Source organism: Hypanus sabinus, chromosome 17, assembly GCF_030144855.1.
Source record: "Hypanus sabinus isolate sHypSab1 chromosome 17, sHypSab1.hap1, whole genome shotgun sequence".
Classification (NCBI taxonomy): Eukaryota; Metazoa; Chordata; class Chondrichthyes; order Myliobatiformes; family Dasyatidae; genus Hypanus; species Hypanus sabinus.
This window is the reverse complement of record NC_082722.1, coordinates 42240040-42264250: the sequence shown is the minus strand read 5'-3', so window position 1 is coordinate 42264250 and position 24211 is coordinate 42240040. Positions and strand designations below refer to the sequence as shown.

The 24211-nt window shown below is 37.9% G+C and overlaps 2 protein-coding genes across 4 annotated transcripts in view; both read right to left on the bottom strand.

Moving 5' to 3' along the window:
- LOC132406856 (neuropilin and tolloid-like protein 2) overlaps positions 1–1511 on the bottom strand; it is a 50956-nt gene extending 49445 nt beyond the window's left edge. The window contains exon 1 of one of the 2 annotated variants that reach the window (XM_059992928.1): positions 1155–1511. In XM_059992928.1, coding sequence (XP_059848911.1) covers positions 1155–1164 — 10 coding nt within the window. In that variant the 5' untranslated portion in view covers positions 1165–1511. Of the gene's footprint in view, positions 1–920 lie in introns of both variants that reach the window. The other variant, XM_059992926.1, reaches the window with a different exon arrangement.
- A 1555-nt stretch (positions 1512–3066) lies between these two features.
- itfg1 (integrin alpha FG-GAP repeat containing 1) overlaps positions 3067–24211 on the bottom strand; it is a 246169-nt gene continuing 225024 nt past the window's right edge. For both annotated transcript variants that reach the window (XM_059992924.1, XM_059992925.1), the window contains exons 15-18: positions 16814–16938; positions 14530–14612; positions 12124–12241; positions 3067–3708 (exon numbers count right to left, since the gene is read on the bottom strand). In XM_059992924.1, coding sequence (XP_059848907.1) covers positions 3649–3708; positions 12124–12241; positions 14530–14612; positions 16814–16938 — 386 coding nt within the window. In that variant the 3' untranslated portion in view covers positions 3067–3648. The remainder of the gene's footprint in view (positions 3709–12123; positions 12242–14529; positions 14613–16813; positions 16939–24211) is intronic.

The following is a 24211-nucleotide window of genomic DNA, read 5'->3' as shown; positions in this document are numbered from 1 at the left end:
AATATGCCGTAGGGTATTAGGTCGAGCGTAAATTCAGCGCTTTCTCCTCTCGCTCTTACTAGCACACCTGGTCCAATAGCATAGATCGAATAATTTTCTGAATTCGTTGTACACGAAGACATTTGATATCGGTAGAACGAGAATGGGGTTGGTGACAGGGAAAAGTAGACAGTTAAGCCGGCGCTTTTCATCTGGGGGCAGAAATGGGGCGAGAAGGCTGAGGCAGGCAGCGTGCGGAGGGGCGGAAGGACAGAGCCGCAGCACCACGTGGAGCTGTTCAGCACTTCCCGCAAAGCTGCAGACACCGGGAAAGAAACATAAACCGGCTTCCATTTAGATCCTCAGTATCCAGATATAGATAGTTCCTTTCCAATCTTATCCGCCATTAATCAAGACAGCCGCGTTTGGACTCGCTTCACCATTTTTGCCGTATTTTTCCAAACCACAGTATCTGATCTCCGGCGGTTCCACAATTACATCTCAGTGGGGCTGAGATCTTTGCTCAGGAGCGGTCGAACCGCTCCATTTTATAATCCGCTTCACTTTCCCCGTGCCCGCATTGCTTTATCAAATTGAAAAGGCTTTCTGATGTTTACGCTTTTACACTGTTATGTACATTTGTGCAAACTTGCGAGTTTAAGTCGTTCGGGAAAACAACCTCGTCGGGCATGATCTTGTGTGGATTTGTTTCAAATAGTTTGAACACAACCGAGCCGAAATATACCCGTTCTCAGTCAGTTTAAAACGGATATACACGGCCTGTGGGAAAACCGCAAATGCACTGAGACAAAAGCTTTTACAATGAAACAGAAGGACAGGCAAGTTTTCAAGAGCCGTTATTTTCGCCAAGACTGGTTGTTTTACGAAGCACAACAGTCCTGTAGATGGCGACGTTATTTTATATTTTATTTGTGACTCACCTTTGAACATGAGGAAAAAGCGTCTTTCCAGCACCATTCTCTCTCGATCAGGAAGATTCCGGCTTCCCTCGATGCCTCTTCGGGTCTGTTGACGAGGCAGTCTGCAAAGCCCAGTAGACTCAGTCGCTAAGTTCACTGCATTTCGTAGTCGGTGTCGTGTGCTCAAAGAATCCACGTTATCCGAATTAAGCAAACGGGATTTCTATTCAGTTGCTTTTCTCCCCCGATACTTACCTACATTCATTGACCAATTTCACATCCAATTCCTTGATGTCCATTATACAAGCCATCCTTTTCCCCTGCCGGAGGATGGACTTCTCTCCTGGAAAACAAACTTTCCGCACTGGGTTAATCCCATCTTTTGTCCCTCGGGTAATTCCTCCACGGAGACCGCGATAGTCCTTCACAAATGTTCGGTAGCTGTATTATTTACAATGACTTTTCAAGTGCTTTTAACACAGGACAGGACGTCTAGGAAAATATGAATTGTTCCTGAGAATGCCGAAGTCCGTTCCAGGGTGCCAAGCAGCAGGAAGGTCTATCGCCCTTTAGAGAGCCTGCGAGAGCCACTCCAGCTCCCAGCTGGATGGAACAACTGTTTAGCGAATGAATGAGTCTCATTTTCGGATCGACGTGCTGTGCTTCAGCGAGCAGCTTGTACGCATGCACCCACTCCACAATACACACCAAGCTGCAGCCTGCTGTTTCCAATTCCACACACACATCCCTTCAAACACGATGGCAGCAACCAAGAACAGATCGTTAATGAAGCCGCTATAAGTTCTCTATCGTTTTTAGGGTCACAATAATGGAGACTATTTAAGACATTTCAGGGTTCTAAACTCCGTGGTCGTTTGGCGGATCTTGCGGGGCAGATATAATAATATATACAAATCGGTGCATCCATAGATTTTGCTTTACAGTGTGCAGTGTTGAGTGTCCAAGTGTTTTCAGAGAAACTATTGATCGGGAAGAATAGGTACTTGAAAAACACATGCCGTTCATTCATTTTACTGTATATTCATATGCCGAGGTGTTAAAATAGATCTTCAGAAAAAAGTGTTAATATACTACAGATTTATGAAAGATAAATCTGCTAGAATATTTGAGGTTATAATTAGCAGAATAGACGAGAGTGATGAATTCGAACTTCGACAGAGTACCGTACAAGAGGTTATTAAAACGACTCATGGCATTAGGGAAAACATATTGACAAGGACTGAAAATTGATCAACAAAAAGTGCAAGAACAAACGGGACACCTTTGTATAAGGAGGCTGTAAACAGTGGTGTGCTGCTGGGATTAAAGCTATCCGCAATTTACATCCTTTCGATGAGGAATAACACAGACGTATGCTGATGGTACAAAGCTAAGTGGCTGTACAGGGTGAGGAAGAGGCCAACAACAGAACACAGTACCGGCCCTTCGGGTCACGATGTTGTACTGGCCTTTTAACCTACTCCAAGATTAATCTAACAAATAAGGGGTAAACAAATGGCTATAACATGACAAACAGAACATAATATGTAACAAACATAAGGCCATTAACACCAAAGTGTCCATTTTGGTAGATAAAACCCCCCAAAAGGCAGAGTATCTTTATGAAATAAGAGACTGAAAGGTATCCAAAGGGATCAAGGAATTTATTTACACGAATCAGTGGAAGTTAACAGTGAACAATTAGGAAAAGTACACGTGTCTTGCTCCAGTTGTGTAGGGCCCTGATAAACTGGCACCTGGAATATTGTGTGACTGGTCTCTGCTTCTGAGGAAAATAGCATGAAAAATAGCTTCATGTTGGCTTTGCCATTTAATAAGCTCATGGCTTTACCCTTAGCGCTACCTTCCTATACCAACTTCAACTGAGTTCTTTTGTATTAACTGCAGTGGAGAGAGTGCAGTGAAGGTTCTTCAGACTGAATCCTAGTATGGGCTGGGGGAGGATTGCCTTATGCAGAAATTACTTGTCTTTTGAAGAAAGGTATAACATGTCAATGAAATGTACAAAATTGTTACAGACTTGGGAAGATAGAGTAAGTTTTATATCTGGAAACCAGTTGATACCAAGTGAAACAAGGGATGCAGGTTTATTGCTTTTTATAAAAGCTTTGTAACATTCTGAAATAAAACTAGTTGTAGTCACTGGTTCAATCAACCTACTGTCTATTTATTGTGAAGTACATTAACCATCCATATGCATGCGTAATTTAAAGTTATGGATTTTGCCAGAAAGTAGTTAGCAGTGTATGTATTTAATTATCGGATCTCAAGGGTCATCCAATCTCACAAAAAGGTGTATTACAGTATTATAAAAATAATTTAAAACATAGGTTATTTTAAATCATTAAAGTTTAATATATGATTTTTAGCAACCAGAATTAATAAACATGCATTCCACAAAGATAATTTAAGTAAATATTTGAATATGTTAATAACAGAACAATTCACCATATTCAAACAACACAAATACACATTTTTAAATATTCAGTATTACAACAAAATGCATAATTTAGCTTTAAATTATTCTTAATTCCCAAAATATACATCTTGAGTTATTTGCAACCCCTGCCCTGAAAACCAGAAAAATGCATTTAATTAATAAAAAATGAGGAAGCAGTTAAACTATGTACAATTCAACATTAAACATTCACCATTTACTGCACTACTTATTGGAAGTAATATTTTAGATCTAGCATTTTAACAATTGCCCCTCAGGAACCACTGTATTTCACATGGCATCAAAATGGAATCTGTGTGCTTCCTGGCGCTTTTCCCGGTCGTCTGCTTTCTGGAATTAAAGGAAAATGATCATTAAAAACAAATACCATTTATCACACAGCACAGTATGAGAATAATAGTTTGCTCTAACTTATTTTTTAAAATCCTAGATTGAACTTGTGCTGTAGGTACTTAACCAGGCTGAAGCAAGTTTTTGAATAAAGACCTGTGCTGTCATTAAACATTGAGAATACATGAAAGGAGACAGGGTTTTGGTCTTTCTCTGCAGAATCTCTAACAGCCAGATGACAATGCAATGAGATTACAAGTGGATTAAAGGGAGAATGTCCTGTTGAACACAGGAGAATATCTTTCCACAGAGGAGAATCCGTCATATTAAGCAATAAGTGCTTCAAAAGGCTAACATGATGGTGCTCATTTAGATAACCAAGACAATGAAGGCATTTCAGACTGGAAGCACACCGTCTATAGAAAGTATTCATCCCTCTTGGAAGTTTTCACATTTTATCGTTTTACAACATTGAATCACAGTGGAAGTAATTTGGCTTTTTTGACACTGATCAACAGAAAAAGACCCTTTTGTGTCAAAGTGAAAACAGATCTCTACAAAGTGATCTAAATTAATTACAAAAATAAAACACAAAATAATTGATTGCATAAGTATTCACCGCCGTTAATATGACACACTAAATCATCACTGATTCAGCCAACTGGATTCAGAAGTCACATAATTAGTTAAATAAAATCTGTTTTTGGAAACCTGTGCGCAGTCAAGGTGTTTCAATTGATTGTAGTAAAAATACACCTGTATCTGGAAGGTCCAACTGCTGGTGAGTCAGTATCCTAGCTCACTCCAAAAGAACACTCCAAGCAACTCCACGAAAAGGTTATTGAAAAGCACAAGTCAGGAGACAGATAGAAGAAAATTTCCAAGTTAGAGAATATCCTTTGAAGTACAGATAGTTAATCATCAAGAAATGGAAAGAAAATGGAAACAAATTTGTTGAGAGCAAGCCGTCCTCAAAAACTGAGTGACAATGAAAGAAGGGGACTAGTGAGGGAGGCCACCAAGAGCTCTATGACAACTTTGGAGGAGTTACAAGGTTCAGTGGCTGAGATGGGAGAGACTGCGCATACAACAACTGGTGCCATGGGTGCTTCACCAGTTACAGCTCTATGAGAGAGTGGCAAAGAGAAAGCCACTGCTGAAAAAAATTCACATGAAAACTCAACTAGAGTTCGTCAGAAGGCATGTGGGAGATTCTGAAGTCAGCTGGAAGGTTCTGTGGTCTGATGAAGCCAAAAGTGAGCTTTTTGGCTGTCAGACTAAACACTGCACATCATCAAAAACACACCATCCCTACTGAGAAGCATTGTGGTGGCTGCAATATGCTGTGGGGATGCTTCACTCCAGCAGGCCCTGGAAGGCATCTGAAGGTAGAGGGTAAAATGAATGCAGCAAATACAGGGAAATCCTGGAGGAAAACCTGATGCAGTCTGCAAGAGAACTGCAAGTTAGAAGATCTGTTTTCCAGCAAGGCAATGACCCCAAGCATAAAGCCAAAGCTACACGGGAATGGCTCATAAACAACAAAGTTAATGCCCTGGAGTGGCCAAGTCAGAGTCCAGACCTCAATCCAATTGAGAATTTGTGGCTGGACTTGAAAAGGGCTGTTCAGTCATGATCCCCATGCAATCTGACAGAGCTTGAGCAGTTTTATAAAGAGAAATGTGGAAAAATTGCAGTGTCCAGATGTGCAAAGCTGAGAGAGACCTATCCACATCAACTCAAGGCTGTAATTGCTGCCAAAGATGCATCTACTAAACACTAGGTATTGAAGGAGGTGAATACTTATACAATCAATTATTTTGCGTTGTATATTTGTAATTAACTTAGATCACTTTGTAGAGATCAGTTTTCACTTTGACATAAAAGGGTCTTTTTCTGTTGATCAGCATCAAAGAAGCCAAAGTAAATCCATTGTGATTCAATGTTGTAAACAATAAAACACAAAACCTCCAAAGGTCGGGGAGGGGTGAATACATTTTATAGGCACTGTAGTTTGCATTAGTATTTGTAAAGACAAATCAACAAAGTAAACTTCTGTTAAAATTTATCTTCCCCAACCGACACTTGGTGTCACTGTTGGTATTCTTTCACTTGCAACATCTTGATGCTATTGGCAGAACACCACACAGCACCAAATAAAATTCACAAGGGGCAAGGCCTTGGAAATCCCTTCCCTTAACTACACCAGGACATAAAATAAAATCCTTCACATGGAAAACAGAGAGGAATAGGCACAATTAACCAAAGTTTCTCATATGTTTAGTAATGATAATAGAGAAAAAGATAATCTCTACACCTCTGTGTTGCATAAAATCCCAGATCTGACCAAGTATTGGGGGTGTTGCACAAAGATCTCATTTTATATGCAACCATTTTCTGTCATGAGGCAGCGTTGAACCATACAAGCCTCCAAATCCACAAAGTATTCTTCCTAACTACTTTGTTCGTTAAAACAAAGGAAGCACACAGAAGCAAACTTTGATGGCTCCTGAAAATAGATGCAGATATGCAGCCAATTAACCTATGTTGGTCAATTACAATGCAGGCACCTTGGCATTGTGTGCTCATTACAATGATTTTACTACCCACTCAGCACTAACTGATTAGTTGGATGACTGGATACAACAATGGTGGTAAGCTCTAGTTAAAACCATTGTGCACTTCTCAGAGGAAGTGGGACTGCATGCTGACAGTTTTTCAGCAAGTATGTCTTAGCTGAGAAAAAATGATGTGTGGTATGTTGTGAGAGAATAAGTGCTAAGGTTTAGGGACACATTACACAGAAGATGGAAGATACTTGTACAGGTCCTGAAATTTTTCAGATGCATGCTTAGCTGGTAGTAGGTACAGAGAACCACATTACCAATTTAAGAAATAAAGCTCAACAGATCTCAATGCTGTTTGATATTATCTCTGCGGTATTGAATATCGATTTGCAACCTCATCCTATTACCGCAATTTTTGGTTTACCAATGATGGACTCACTGCATTTATCTTCTTCCGCCTGCCGAATGATTGCATTTCTAACTCTGATGGCTAGAAGATCTATATTGTTGAATTGGAAGGAAATTAATCCTCCCACTGTATTTAATTGGTTCTCTCAAACTATGTCATGTTTAAATTTAGAAAAAATTAGAAGTGGTGTATTCGATACTTCTATTAAATTTGAAAAGATATGGAGACCATTTATTCAATATTTTCATATGATGTAATATGACCCTGTTCCAAGTTCATTTAATTTTCCAGCTTTAATCTTATTTATGTTGAGAGGATCGGAGTTGACGACATTGATGATTATGTATTCTTGTGAGATATTATAAACAGCCCTTTTTTTTCTCTTTTTCAAGTTTTTCTTTTTTTTTCTTTTTTTGCTTCTTTTTTTTCTTTATTAGTTATTAGATTAGTAGGTTAGTTAATTTTGCATATAATTTTTTTCTTTTTTCTGTTTTTTTATATCATATATTATGAATTATCTAGATTTACCATGTTCATACATATACTGTATGGTTCATATTTTGGTAAACTCATTTATACTGTAACCATTGCTTATGTATTTTTTCATGTGTAATGGGAATTTGTATGTTTGTAATCACTTTATTAATATATCATTTGTATTTTGTTCATATTATTAATAATAATAAAAAGATTGAGAAAGAAAGAAAAGATCTCGATGCTGTGTCAAAAGGGGTTCAGTAACGTCTCATGAGTTGTGAAAGCTAGTGAATGAATCTTCAAATCCCTTATTTTACTGCAACGAGAGCCCAAGCTGTGTTCAACATAACAACACCAACAACTTACCAATATTCTATATAAATCTGAAATTTAAAAATCCTTGTTCTCACTGCATTCTCGCACTGGAAGAATTGCTACAATCTCATGTCATAGCTTACTCTTTCAAAACACTGATAGTCACATAATTTCAATGATTTACACACTGTGTGAAGCATTTGTATATGCGTAAAGCAAATTTAGCTAAAGACCCAGACAAAGGGGACTGCAAAGAATGGTGCTGGCCACATTTATAGACATTTTAAATTAGAATGGGACATCAGATTAAATATCAGGATCTAAAATGACGTGGATTATTGATGTAGCATTATTGTATTATGCACGGCATGATCTATCTACTTGCAATGGATGCTTTCACCAATATGCCATACTGCACAATTCACTCCAGAACAGTGAACTACCTTGGAACTTTAGGATTATAAGCAGTGTCCAAAAATCAGATCTCTTGATTCTAATTTCTCTACAGTGGAATGATCTGCCTAGGAAAGGACAAACACTTGCAAGATCCTGCTGGTCACTAGCAGCTCACCTGGTAATGATGATGTGGAAGAAATAAATGAGCTTTTGTGATGGGCCTACAGGGTTCCAAATTTTTTAAAAAAGCCTTGACATCAGGAAGAGGAAACTGGAGGTCCATGAGCCAGTCCACATTGGGGGATCAGAGGTGGAGAAGGTCAGTAGCTTTAAGTACTTTGGTGTTATCATTTCAGAGGATCTGTCCTGGCCCAGCAAGTAAGTGCAATTATGAAGAAAGCATGGCAGTGGCTGTACATACTTAGGAGTTTGCGAAGATTTGGCATGACATCAAAAACTCTGACAGACTTCTACAGATGTGTGGTGGAGAGCATATTGACTAGCTGCATCATAGTCTGGTATGGAAGCACTAATGCCCATTAACAGAAAATCCTACAAAAAGTAGTGGTTACAGCCCAGTCCATCATGGGTAGAACCTTCCATATCACTGAGCACATCTACACAGAGTGCTTTTGCAGGAAAGAAGCATCTATCATCTGGGATTCTCCTACCCATGTTATCCTCTCTTCTCACTACTGCCATCAGGTAGATGGTACAGGAGCCTCAGGTCTCACACCACCAGGTTCAGGAACAGTTATTATGCATGAAGCATCAGGTTCTTGAACCACTGGGAATCACTTCACTCACCCCATCATTGCACTGTTCCCATAACCTATGGACTCAGTTCCAAGGACTCTTCATCTCATGTTCTTGATATTTATTACTTATTCACCTATTATTATTATTTCTTTTTTCTTTTGTATTTGCACAATATTGTTGTCTTTTGCACATTGGTTGTTTGTCTGCCCTGTTGGCTGCAGTCTTTCATTGATTCTATTATGGTTCTTGGATTTTACTGAGTATGCCCGCAAGGAAACAAACCTCAGGGTTGTATGTGGTGACATTTATGTACTTTGAAATACTGTAGTGCTGAAATATCTGCACCGTACTTTCTGGATAAAATTCTACATTTCATAGTGAGAGTGTGAATAATTTGCTGACTTTGTCTTTTAACGCTGAGAATTATATTGCTGATGGTGGAATGAACCTGAAGCAGAGGCAGAGATTGTTTGACAGATTCCAGCAGGTGACAAAACACGGCTATTGCTTTTTCTGTGATATGAAATCTCTGAAGATCTTCTGGTAATTATAGATCTGGCAGAAACTGATAGAGACAGCTAGCTTCTGTGTGAAATAAGTATGCTTACCACACCCTTCATCTGTGCCTCTCTATCAGTATTTAAATAAATATTTATGTGAAGAATTTAAGTCGCAGCAGTGAAAAAACTATACATCTTTAAGAACTCTCAATTGTTCAGAACATGCTTCCCTTCACTGCTGATTTCATATGGGTTCACTGAGCTCATGAATTTGAGAATACATTTCAGATTGGCGAGAAGATTTAGCACTGCATGATTTGGGTGGAGTAGCAGCAATATAAATCTTTGCCCAATCTCAGTCCCCACTTGCTTGTGCTATGCTGGGACTAATCATTTTGCTAACCAGAACATTTTCCTGACTGTTCTACACAGTGTTGCACTAAATCAATCATCATTTTCATTTCAAATAACTACTGCAAAAAAATTAAAACTGCCCAAAAATATGATTCCTAAAAACCGTAAATCAATAAACAAGACACATTGCTTCAACCTATGAGAAAATAAGGTCTGCTAACTAGTTGAAAATCCAAAGATAATAGTTTAATTAATATTCATCTGCCTTCATTGCTTTGAAGATATGAATTTCTTTAAATGTTCTGAAGGGCATTGCTTCTGGAGGGATTACACTGTGTTGTCAGTGTGATGTGCAGAAAAGTAGACTGCACTATCAGGCTAGCAATGCACCATTTTGAAAAAATGTCCCATTTTATTCCTGAAGAACGAAATGCAGTTTTACTGACACTGATAGTTCCCAGTACCTCTTCTAAATAGTGATACCACGTGGCCATGTCTAATGATAATGTAAAGGGGTTTCAATCAATTCCTCAGGCAATACACAAAGACAGGACTCAATGTGGGCTCAGGAGGAGGTACTTCGACTGATTTGAAGTTTGTGAGAGCAGGGATGTCAAATACAATCAGCCTATGTCACAGCATGGGTTTAGATCTTGGAACATTCTCATTGGTGAATTCTAATACCCTACTAGAGAAATATAAGTGTAGACAAGCTTATGACTTTGAACACAGATTAATAAAAGTTCATTTGGATAGTTGAGTTGAGCTTGTGGGGTGCCTGTGTTTAATACCTTCATAAGATTGGATTCCAGGCACTGAAAGCAGCAGAGCATTACATCAGTTCTATGCATCAAACTTAACATAGAAAATTACTTCAAAAAATGTATAAACACATATGTAGAGTCACAACAGTAGGTTGTAATCCAACATCTTTGATACTGGACCAATAACCCAATGATCGAGGGTTCAAATCTCACTATGGCAAATTGTAAAATTTAATTCAATTAATCTGGTTCCATTGATTCAAAGAATGTTTCTGTAAACCAGATTGCCTTCATCTGGAGCTCTAGAAGAGACCTCTGTGGCAGCAGTCCCAGAAGCTTTTTACCTTTTTTGCTGTTGGGTGGGCAGGAAGTTAGGGTGGAACCTGTTGCCTTCTTTGTCGATTACCTAGTTAAGCATTAGGCAGAGGCTTCATCAGCAACCACTTCTAATATTCGTAGTGAAGTCCCACTACTATATTGGTGTCATTTGTACTCGTGGCTAACCCAAGGATATGTGTGGCCTGTCTGATGTTGCCCAAGCTGCCAAAGCTTTTAATGGTTATTCCAATGATTTGTGTTTTTTTTCAATTGTTTAATACTCCCTCTTTGGTATTTGTATGCTTCCCAACATTGATCAATCCAACATTGTTAAAGCTTTATGGAAATCTTAATGAATTGCCTTTCATCATGATGCATTTACCTTGGCCAAATTAGAACTGTAAAATTTAACCAAAATACCATTGAAAGACACATAGTTAACACAAATACCTAACTGAAGGTATGTTATACTTCCACTATCACTTGTAAACAGAGAACCTCTAAATCATAGAATCCGTCAATAGTGTATTTCTATGTTGCAATAATTCACTGTAATTAACAAAAATTCTCACTTTGTATCTGGTGCGTTTATCTGGTACTAGGTTTCCTACCTAGTACTTCTAGTTATCAATTTATTGTCACTTTATTAAAACACAATGAATTTCAACTCTTCAACAAGTTTAACTTTCTCCCCTTTCCTCCAGCCTATCCACAAAACTGCAACATTGGCATTTTTAATGATGTTAAGGCACTGGGAAATTTACTGCAGTTGCTGTTCCTGCATTGTTGTAAATTGTATCATTTAGTTAATGCTACCGCATTCAAATACTATTTGGAAGAATCTGTAGTTATTAAGGGAAGGTATAAAAGGTAACAATAGATATTTTCAAGTCTTCAATTAAACATTTATGTGAGCATTTTAAGCATTAAACTAACTTTCTGTGCTTTTGTGGGAATTTCTGACCCACAGTAATATGCCTAGACTTGTTCTTCTAGGTACAACTTTTTCCAGATTTGTAAAAAGATAAATTTGTGTGATCAATAATTATCTAACCTGAATGCCTCTTTCACACACCACGTAATAAGAATGTTTACTTCCAGTCCTTCTTTGATTTTTTTTTGCATATAGTTACTTGCGTAGTTACTGTGTGCTTTCACAGTTTTTGCCACTAATGCCTCTTTTCTAAGAAGAGCAAAGAAGATACTCCTGATGTCTTGGTCAATTAATACACTAAAAGAGATACCATGATCATTATGACGTTCCTGATCATGGGTGCTTTATGGGCAAAATTTAGCTGCAATAGTTTCCAGATTACAAAAGTGAGCTGATTTAAGAAAGATATTTCATTGGTTGTTAAAGCCTCTTGGATATCCTGAGGATGAGAAAGCACCATATTTCTTACATTGATGTATATCAATTTGCTAAAGGCATTGATTCATATGTAAATATTATATTTGAATAGTTTTGATATTTGTTCCAATATTGTTTAATAAGACACAAAATCTCACTACTTGTGCATATTGCAGAACTACCAATTGAAATCTGAGAGAAATACCTTTTCCTGCCAGTGTAAAATACCGATTATAGCCAAAATGAAAAGGCAGACTCCAATTAAGGCTATGGCGGTGAGCAGTACAATGTTACTGGGAGTAAGATATAATTTGGCACTCCAGCTGTGAAAAGAAAAGCAGAAAAAAATTAATAAAGTTTATAGTTCAGTAACTATTTTGTGCTCAATACTATCCTCCTATTTCAAATAATTTATGGCTGATAATTCCTTCAATAAATAAATACCTTATAATAGAAAGTGTTCAAAATATTTACATTTTCAGTGTAGTATGTGTTATAAGAAAATCAGAATCATACTATCATATGGTTTATTTGGAGGCCATTTGATCATGGTGTACTGACTCAGAAATTGCTGTCCAATGAGCTGCAATCTCTTGTTCTTTTCCTACAACACTCACATTGTTTCTTTTCACGGACATACTAAATTCCATTTAAAGTTCTATTGAATCTACTTCTGTTATCCTTTCAAGTAATACATTATAGATCATAGAAGCAATAACACTGTGAAAATCAAAATTCTAACCACTCTGCGATTCTTTGATGAAAAAGATCCTTCCTTCTTTATCAAAATTTGGCATGATATTGACATTTTCTATTACAGCTCCTCTTAACCCTGTTTATTCTGAGAGAAATTCTTCAATTTCTTATGTTATTTTACAACACCAAAATCCTCCATCTCCTAACCAATTCTCTTATATAGACTCTGCACAAAATGCACGTACTTGACCCATTTCATTGATTCATGAAAATTGGGGATCATATGCAGATAAAGCTTAAATAATATTTGTACAGTTTTAGTATTAGGTTTTGTCATCAACCAGGAATGTAAATTACCAACAATGATTATCATATGTGTTAGTTATAAAGAAAAGATTGTGCCAGGCTTGTCTTTTCTTCCTTGAAGGTACCAACTCATAAGATGACATTGTCAACGTCTCCCTTTTCATACTTCAGTGGCTATATTTCCTGTGTTCTCTGACAATAGCAGAACCTTTTCATTCATATCAAGATGTGTCACTGGATTTTAGCCAGCAAAATAACAACAGTTTGTCACCCCCCATAATATAGTTGACAATACTGTCTAAAGGTTCCCATCACTATCACACCTAACACAGCATAGAACCGAGAATAAATCCGCAAGATGCCTGGTTGGTAGCTCCCATCATCACCCCATTTTGGGGTTTAAACCACCTTGTTTCTTTGCCTGCTTTCAGTATGTTACTTAGCATGGATATATTGGTTGGAAGGGTGAACAAAACAAGGTGACTTCAGGAAGACTTGGGGAAAGTACGCTGCAAAGACAATAGTCTAATGAAAATACTAAAATAATAAGGCTTTATAGGGTAAGAAAGAATGACAAAACACGCTAGTAAAATAATTTAGTGACTGAAATACAACAGTCTTCAGAGAGAATAATTTTTAAGGTTGTTAATTCCCACCCTAGAACCAATGTTTCTGTAATGCACTAAAGCAAAAGTATTGTAAATCTATACAATAATTACTCTGCACTTGGAATGGCAATCTCAGTTTTTGGGTACAGCTGAGCTGCCTGGATTGGACGGTAGTTTGAGCGAGCTAGGGCTTTTCTCTTTAGAGTGAACAAAGACGCGCGCTGACTTGATAGAGGTGTACAACATGAAAAGAAATATTTAGCACTTTAAAAGAGAGAATGCTTGATAGACTCAGTTTTAGTACTTAATTATTTAACTCAGATCACACTGTTGCTGTCAGAAGGTCACAAAATAGAATGAGAAGCCCGGGGAAGAGCTCTATAAGTCAGCCATTTGCTGTGCGTGTACAGGACATGGAAAGCTCCTCTTTGGTTTACCCCTTTAACAAACAGACTTACTTTAAGCTTACTGCTAAAAGTTAGACCAACATGAGACAGCTGCCTTGGGTCTCAAGAATGACTTTCAAATGGACCAGGTAACTGTTGCTCAATCAGAACAAAGGTCTGAGTGATAACATTTAAAGTCAGATTACAGGGATGTATTTTGCCATTTCTTCTTAACATACCCTAACACACTAAGTGCAAATGCACAATGAGATTCTCCATGAAATATATAAGAGCTCTTCCTTGTGCAGAATTAAAAGAGAAACACTGTGTACAATATTCAGCAAAGCACATACAAAATCGTTGACTGGTAAATTAGGCAATGTACTTGCTGACACAGAAATTATCATTGTTATGAAATGATTCAAAAGAATCTTAGCATTAATGACTACATGGATATTAATTTAAAATTGCATTATTGCACAGTAATTTTAAAGTAATATGCACAGTTATTAGGAGGAATAAACCAATATTTTGGAAGCTTAGTCAGGTGAACAATTTATTTTCACATGTACCATCAGATTGACTACTATTGCAGATAAATAAAATTACTTTTACCTTTTTGGTGAGTTGTGAGGATATGGAATTACTATAAGCTGAGAATTTGGAATGATAGCTGTCCATTCTTGTTTTCTTACAGACTATTAAGGTGAAAACAGAGCAGAAAATAATTAGGCAGAATATCACTTCAAAATGCTGTTAAATGTTTAAAATAAATGAAATCATTAGACAGTATAGCACATTGAATCGACGCAGCACTAATAGTAACATGAATTTTTGCTGGCAGCTTTACAGTAATGTTAATAATACAAGTTTGATATGTCCCTAAAACTTTGAAGTCTATGGACAATTATATTCAAACTGCAAACACAGGCGAAGTGCAGGCATCTTAATTGAAATAGAGAGTAGTAGAAAAAAAGTCTGTGGAAGTTACTGGACTTTAATCAGAATCCTGGTCAATGGATCTGAAACATAAGCTTGAATGCCACCACTGGAGATGGGAGTTTAAATTTCAATAAACAATTATGTCCAAAAAAAAATCACACTGGGAGCTATTGGATATTTGAGGAAGAATATCTGGTCTAGTCTATATATGACAACAGACCCACCACAATGTAATCAATTCTTAAATGTCCAGAAGTTCAAAAGCAATAAAGGCAGTTCTTGCCAGTGACACAGACTTCCAGGAGAACAAAGAAATTAAGCTGTTTAAAATAGAACACTTAATACCAATTATCACTCAATATCTACTATTATTTGACAGATTATGACTGTGTAAAAAACTAAATGTAAATATTTAAACAGCCTATCTTTTGATACAATATAGTGGCTTTACTTCTCTAAACAAATGGAGGACAAAATAACCTACATTTCTGGGCTTCCAAACAGTTGTCAACTGCAATATAGAATTGACAAAGGCTTGAGGAAAAAAGCACCACACATTCTCCCAGCACCAGATTTATGCCTAAAGCAACAGAACTAAAAAAAAAATCAATAACTTAACATTTTAAACTGTAAAGGCCTTTCATTTTAAAGCTAATATAATGCAGTGATCATCCTAGAAAGCATAGAAATGATTGGGTACCATGAATCATGTCTGAAGTCTGTAATGCCCTAGCGCATAGAGTTGATTTTACTCTTGATCTGTAGTACTAAACTATTCTTCATTCTTGCTTTTCTATCAGGAAAGAGCTCTGGTTTTACTTTGCTGCAACTTAATCATGAGTTCTGTTTGTTGCAGCTTACTGAAGCTCTGATTAAATGTTCTCAGTATTAATTTCATTGGTGTTTGTCAATCTTTGCTTTTTGTATAACTATATTCTATTTCTTTTTTTCCTTTAAATTACTTCAAGAAAATAAATCTCAAGGTAGTATATGCACTTTGATAAAAAAAATTACTTGAACTCTGAAAGAAACTGTTTCTGAATTTATGTCAAACAGAAGCCCATTGACATCTCTAACTCAGTGACTGAAGGGATGCATCACCGTGGCTGAGGAAAGCAGCTCAAAAAGAAAATTTACTCAATTTTTTCCATTCTTACCACTTTGTACCAAGAATCTTTGAAACTGCTAACACATACTTGAATTTGCATTAAACTCAAATAATTCAGTGGCCACTTTATTAGGTACTTCATGGTCTTCTGCTGCTGTAGCTCATCCATTTCAAGGTTTGATGAGTTGTGGGTTCAGAGATGTTCTTCTGCATACCACTGTTATAATGTGTGGTTATCTGAGTCACTGTCACCTTCCTGTCAGCATAAACCAGCTGGCCATTCTCCTCTGACCTCTTTCATGAATAACAGGCAACACACGCAAAATGCTGGTGGAACGCAGCAGGCCAAGCAGAAGGGTCTCGGCCCGAAACATTGACTGTACTTCTTCCTATAGATGCTGCTTGGCCTGCTGTGTTCCACCAGCATTTTGTGTGTGTTGCTTGAATTTCCAGCATCTGTAGACTCATGTTTGCGCTCTCTCATGAATAAGGTATTTTCACCTACAGAACTGCTGATTGATAGACATTTTTTTTGCACTATTCTCTGTAAACTCTAGTGACTGCTGTGTGTTAAAATCCCAAGAGATCAATAGCTTCTGAGTTACTCAAACCGCTTTGTCTGGCAAAAACAATCATTCCACGGTAAAAGACACTTTGATCGCATTTGTTTAGTCTGAACAACAACTGACCATACTTGCATGCTTTTACGCACTGAGATGCCGTCACATGATTGGGCGATTAGATATTTACATTAATGAGCAAGTGTACAGGTGTACCTAATAAAATGGCTACTGAGCATGCATATATCAGAATGAAAATAATAACAACAGTTTCCAGCTGTGATGTTACCTTTTCTCCAATAGGACGAGGAATCCCAACAAAAAGATGGTCTAGAAAGTTTGCACTACGTCCTAGACCAAGGACCACATAGGGAAGCTGTAGAGCAAAATGTGCTGACTGGCTAAGCTGTCCAGCTGCAGAGAGATCAGATCAAAAACAAAAGCATAAAAATACAAGAAGACAGGGATACATGATGGAAGTGAAATTTCAAAGGGTCTAGATATAGGTGTCTCACATAACACAACACAAAGTGTTTCATATTTGAGCTTAGGTCTACTATGACTTAAAAAACTGAAGTTTTCTCTGCATTTCTTTTCCTGTCATAAGCACAAATCATCAAGATCGGGGTCACCAACCTTTTTTTGCACCACGGACCAGTTTAATATTGACAATATTCTTGCGGACCAATTGACGGGGGGTGGGGGGAGGGTTGGGGGTGGGCATGTTAATCATGATCGGAATATAGGTGATAAGTCAACTAAAAGTCACTTATAAGTGGCTAATACACTCAATTTCGATTCTAAAAGGGTTTATCTAACAAATTTCGTATTAAGCATATATAAGCGCATATTTTCCTCGCATGAATATAGTGATAAGTCAATTATAACGCACTTATAAGTCAATATCATCATAACATTAAAGTAATGTTTGGATATTAAAAATACAGCGCATATTTTCCTTGTATGAACATATAAAATCATTGCAACACACCAGTGACAGGACAAGGTGAGGGCCAGAGGTCCCCGTGCTGGGGTGGCAGCGGTCGCAATCTGGAGAAAGCAACCGAGCGAGGAGTGCAACAGGGAGCGTGTCCGCCTCCCTTTGTAGGTAGGTAGGATCTAACGGTCGACAAGTTTGGCTTGAGGGATGACTTTCAGTAGATCGCAGTGAGGTAGCTGCTCTGCTACTTACGAAACCCTGAGCCCGAATTAAGTCGTCTGCGAATATTTTGGCACCGGTTTCCTTATGAACATTCGGTGTGGCGAACAGGTTTAGAGATGGCGCCCATCTGTTCGCACCCCAGGCCAGTACCAACGGCACTTCTCGCCGGCCACACGAGGCTGCCGGCTTCCTGAGGCCAACCAGTGATCCCTGGCACAAGAGTATCACTGCATTTAGGCGACTGATGACCTCGCATGCATTCAAGTTCAACAGTGGGCGTGACAGGAAATGAGGAAAGGTGCAGCTGACTCATATAATTTTATATCCCTAAATCATATTGTTTCCTCGTGGCCAGGTAGCACATGTTCTGCAGCCAGTACCGGTCCGTGGCCCAGTGGTTGGGGACCACTGATCAAGATCGTAAATTAAATAATTCTTATGCATAAAAATAAGGACAAGAGTTAACCATATAATGCTTTATGTTGGCTCAACTATTCATCAATGTCATGATTTTCCACATTAACACTTTTCCTACACTATTCCCACATCCCCCGATTCCTTTGACATGCAGAAACCTACCAGTTTCTGTTTTGATTTAACCAATAATTGAGTCTCTATTGTCCTCTGCTGCAAAAAAAACTTAAGTATTTACCAGCTTCTCTGTGACACTCATTCCTAAATAATCTAGCCCTTTACTGAGACTGCAACCCCTGGATTTAGGTTGTTCAGCCAGGAAAACAAGATAATTCAAGCCCTATAAAAACTACATTCTCCAGATTACAGGTCTAGTCGACTTAATCACTCCTCAGACAGCAAATCTGACATTCCTGCACCCAGATTATTGAACCATTGCTGCACCCTCTCTATGGCTAGACTATCATTTTTAGATAAGGAGACCTAAATTGTGTTACCTTTACCAGGCCTAATAAAGAAATCTTTAGTTCTATATTTAAAAATTCCCATGTAATAAAGGCCTTAGTAGAAATTGCCTTAATTATTACTTGCTGTATTTGTATGTTGGATTTCAGGGAGTTGTGAGAATTCACATTTGCTTCCTTTCAATCTTCGATCTATGACATTTTAGAAGATGACAACCAGAGCTTTCACTGTTTCTGTAGCCATCTCTGTCAGACCTCTGGGATACTGATCTGATCTGTGGATCAGTTGGCTTTAATGCTCACCAATAACTAAATTTTGTTTACTAGTATCTATTGTATTTTCTTTGATTTCTTGTTCTTATTAGTCCCTTGAGTCTCTGATACTTCTAAGTGTTTTGGGCCTTGCTCTGTGAAGATAGGCACACAGTAGTTTAATTCCTCCACCATTTCCTTGTTTTCCTATTCCATATTTTCCTATTTCTGTCTATAGGGGATCCATATATTTACAATAAACTCATATTTTATTTGGTACATACTACTATAATTTAATCTAATATTCTATCTTGGTTTTCTTTACTAGTTTCCTGATCCTTTGCTGATTTTCAAAATGCTTTGAATCATCAGGCCCACAGCTACTTCTGGCCATTTTATATGCCTCTTCTGTGGATTTAATATGACCTTAAAGCTTTCTGACAGCCATGGATGTACGGCTAATAGATCAGATTTTGCTGTAGAAATAGTGATGAGATCGACAGTGATCAATCATTAAAGTTTAAGTAGATCAGGGATTTCTGGCCTAGTTAAATGTGAAAACCTGCTGTCCACTTTGTACTGCTTCTTTAAAAACTATAACATTACTCTGCTGACAGATGTCACATTTAAATATATTGAAAAGTATGAACTTGCTCTCTTAGACAAAACAGCATGTGCCCATTGAACTCACCAGGAAATATTAGGCATAATTTATTTCAATTTAAGCAACTTTTTAAAATGCATGTAAGTCTTAATTACCAAACAACTTCTTGCCTTGAAAATCATTGATTTTTTTTCCTGCAGCTGATTTGAAAATTAATTAAACATTTTCCGAGCTACCACTGCTTCAGATTTTGCACCTTTTATTTACGATTCTTTGATCAGATTGTTCAAAGAGATATCGAATTGCTCAAACTGCATCATCAGTTTTGCTGAGGATACAATGGTGGTTGGCCTCATCAGCAACAATAATGAGTTGGCTTACAGAGGAGGTAGAGAGACTTAGCAAATGGTGTGAGAACAACAACTAGAATCTCAACATGGACAAAATAAAAGAGATGATTGTGGAATTCAGGAAAGCACAGGTTGATCACACTCCATTGCACATCAATAGTTCTGCCGCTCATTGGTGTGCACATCATGGGTGATCTAACCTGGACCCATGTCACCTCTTCATTAGTCAAGGAGTCTACGCATTCTGGAGAGATTGAGGCGTACAAGGCTCCTGCCCCCATTTTAACAACTTTCTACAGAATACCTGAGTATCCTGATCAATGCATCATTGTGTGGTACGGAAGCTGCAAGACATCGGATTGCAAGACCTACAGAGTATAGGAAAACCCTCCGAGAGGACCACTGGGGTTTTCCTCCCCACCCCCCCTCCACATTTGAGACGTTTACTGGAAACACTGTTGAGGATCCCTAATGCTCATTCCACAATCTCTTTGACCCATCACCACTAAGAAGGAGGAAGAGGGGCACGAGGACTAGGACTGCCAACTGGGTAACATCTTCCCCCCTCAGGCTGTGAGACTAATGAATACCCTGCCACCACTGACGTCTCGTCATCAGGACAGTGAGCTGCTTACTGTATTATTTACCGTTTACCTGTGCTGTGTATTTATTATATGCATTTTGAATTAGATCTTAAGTTATTTGTGGTAATATCTTGTTTGATGTGCTGGGTCCGATATACTTTGTGGGTGCACGTGGTTTGGAGGAACGCCGTTTCGTTTGGTTATACAGTATGTACTGTCAGATAATAATAAAGTTGAGCCTGATCTTGAATTCTCAATCTTTTCAAGGGGATGGTGCATAATCTCATAGAAATTATACAGCTATTTGAATTCACTGAAAACCAAAACCAGCAAAGGTAAATTATTTTACTCTTTACCCAAATAAATTTGAAATAATTAGCAGTTTACAGCTACAAACCACATTAATTTATTATTTTGTTTCAAAATAACTTTCTAATCTTATAAAGTTATTTTATACTGCCTTAAAAAGGAATCTCCTCCCAGCAGCAACCAATATATTGGTCTCACAGAGATTAATGCAATCTCTGCACATTACTTTCACCTTCCCAACTTGAACTTCCCTCAATTTCTCAGTCATGCCTTTGTCACCACCAACTTGATTTACCTGTCCACCTTTGGTGCACTCTTAGTTTTGACCCTATAATATATAATTCACTGTCAGCTCTAAAACTTTATCCTGTTCTATTTGTTTATCAATCTTATCCTTGTGATCATCTCCTTATTCCCACTTAATGCATTTAATTATGATTCTTAATTCTTCCTTTGTTCTGTACTTTTCTTTTATGAATCTTTTACCACAGGTCTTGTTGTCAAAGAGATGATGCAACACAAAATAGTTGAGGTGGTTTCCAGGAGAATTAGGAGTAATAAAGTGGGGAGAATGGGATTGATGGTTGCTCCAAGAGGTGGCACAGACTTGATTGCTGAATAGCTTTCTTCTATGTTTTGAGAAAATATGAAATTAATGTGAGATGTGAAATATGTTAGAAGATGCACTGAAGATTTTACTTGGCCTAAAACTGCAACTTTCCTCTTCATTACTATCAGCATGATTTAAGGAAGACCTTTATTATAATTGAGTCCTGAGATGTCACATGAGTTTAATTGTGAACTCACAAATATATTTGCAGAAGGTACAAACATTTTCTCATAGGCCAGGGATCTGCTAGCAACAATTCTTTCCCTCTAGGCCGGAGGATTTCTCCTCACAACAGGCCATTGCTTAATGTAGCTTATGGAACTGGTACCACTGAGAATGGGACTTGTACAATATCTACATCTGTTTTTTTTTCAGCATTCATTTCAAAAATAACCATGTCCTCTGACCATCCAAGAACCTTGGGGCAAATTGGGCATAGAATAATGTAGGAATGGCATCTGAATTACAGACCTGGAAATTGGTGTGCTTTAGCACTTTACGTTCAGCAAACACCAGAAGTTTTGTGCACCAGATTTTGTGTGGAATCTCAATGTCAGCATCATCACTCTGAAAAAGGGGCCTATCAGATATTGGTCATGCCCAGTTGCCTCCAAGCTCTTCACCTGGTAATGATTTGTGATGGGACGTGATTAAATCCTGAGGCAGGTTATGTGCTGTGTTAAGCAGGCTAGGTTAACTTTGTGAAAAGAATTCAATTTGACTGATGTAACATACAGTAGGGTTTCACTGCTGTGTAATTTGCTGTAAGGTTTCACTGATAATGCAATGGTTTCTCTGAGGCAGCAATGTTTGGGCTACGACTAGAAATAACGGGGTTTGAAATGCTGTTATTCTTTCTTGTGAGTCCGGAAGAGAGTTTCACGGTCTTTTGCCAGGGAGAAATGAGGAGAGAAGACGCGAATGGAGGGAGTTGGTAGACCGCCGGCCAGGGTGGACTTGGAGCGGGGGTCCAAAGGGCAGCAATGATCAGAGGAGGTTGATGGTGGACAATCAGCTTATCAGTGAGCTCCAACTCGCAATAGACTGTTTCATAAGACTGGGCCTTTTTTTTTGTTTTCTTTACTAACCATATAGTCAAAGTAAGAATTATAAAGCTTAATCGTTTAATTGCATATTGTGTACTGTTTGTTATTTCAGGGTACTGATTTGTAACAGGGGAACACATCACACAGCATCCACCCAAACGAGATTTCTTAAGTTTGGCCGGGCTTGGGGCTATCACCCCCTATATTAAGCCGCTAGCTGAAGTGAGAGTTACACTGAAGAACATTCTCATTTGTACACAATGATCAGTAATGGATTATTTAGTGGTGCTTATCATTGGGCAAAGAGAACAAAGATTTAAAAGCTGTAGTGGAAGTCAATTCGAGTACAGAGGAATTCTTCAGAGTAAAATAAGAATGACTGACAAGGTGTTGGAGCAATGTTGGTCTTTGGGCAATGATGCAACTGGACAACCCCAAATGTTGGTGGCAAACATCTAATTGTAAAATAGTCTGAGAAATTTATAAATTTTAAAGGGCACCCATATCTGGCCAGAATTTTCCAGAAAGCTTTGCAACTGAAGGAATAAAAAATTTTGTCAAAGCAATGGAGGACGTGTGACAGACATTTATCATGAAGACTGTTTGAATCATCAACGATATTCCAGCATGTTTACTGTAGCAAGGGGAATTCCACTATAGAAGATACAGGCAAGACTTTTGTAGAAAGTAATGATTCAGTAATTACCAAACTCTGATTTAATTACTAACTTAAAGATTGCAAACATTTTATTCTCATCCTCTGGAATCTTCTCATTGCACCACAATTAAGGAACGTGTACTATTTCTGTAATGACTGTTCAACTCTGACTTTGCACACTTCAGTTGTTATGTAATCTGGCTCTGCTCCCTTGTGGTTCTTGGTTTGCATGGTAGTGCATCTGGCTTCTTCGTGGATGTGGTGGGCAGTGCCTGGGATTAGTGGGAATTAGATAAATGGATTTGATAGCAGTATCTATCAAGATGATTCAAGGTATGGGAGGGAGTTAATATATTCCTTTCATCTGGTTTTCTTAAAGATGAGCTGACCGAACTTTGGCTCAGACAACTGTGGCACCATGAGAGATTCGATATTATAGTATGTGAAAAACTCCTAAACATCTTATTTATAAGCATAAAATACAATCTCCTTGGCCTTTACTTGCCACTACTTATCTTCCATGACAAAGCTTCCCTTTGGTTTCAATCTTGAATTGCTGGTAATACTCTTACTTTTGCAGGCACGAAATGTCATTTTGCCCATTTGTGATGGGCTTTGCTTTTCTGTTTGAATATTCCCCAAATATCAACGCTATTCTCATCATACTATGATAGAGCAAAAAAATTACCCACACCTTCCCTTCAAGTTTAAACAAAAGCTTATTTATGATGATCAATTTTAAACTTGCAAGTGGATAAAAGGTCCTTTCATACTACTCAGTAAGGTCCTTACTCTTGCCCTGATAACAGAAAGCATGGCTTTATTTTATATACACAATCGCTAGACATGACACAACATCAGATGACATCTTCATCCAATGAACAAATAGTCTGTTATCAGCTCAGAGCCAATAACATGAAGATGAACTTGTGATCAGTCATTGCTGATATTATTGACCCCTTATAGCCCTACTTGATCATGCTGTGCTGGGTTAATTGAATATTCTGAACAGCCACAACTGAAACATATACCAAGAACTTTCTCCACACTATCATTCTATCCAGGTACTTGGTGCTCTTTGCTATAATTCCTCATAAGCACAGGACACTGCATAATCTCAGGCATTACCATTTTCTGTTTTCTAATGATCTTGGACAACATACACTGATCTCAGTTGTGGCTAGCACCAGCCAAAAACCCATCTGTCCCTAGTGTATCAGAAGATTCATTTGAC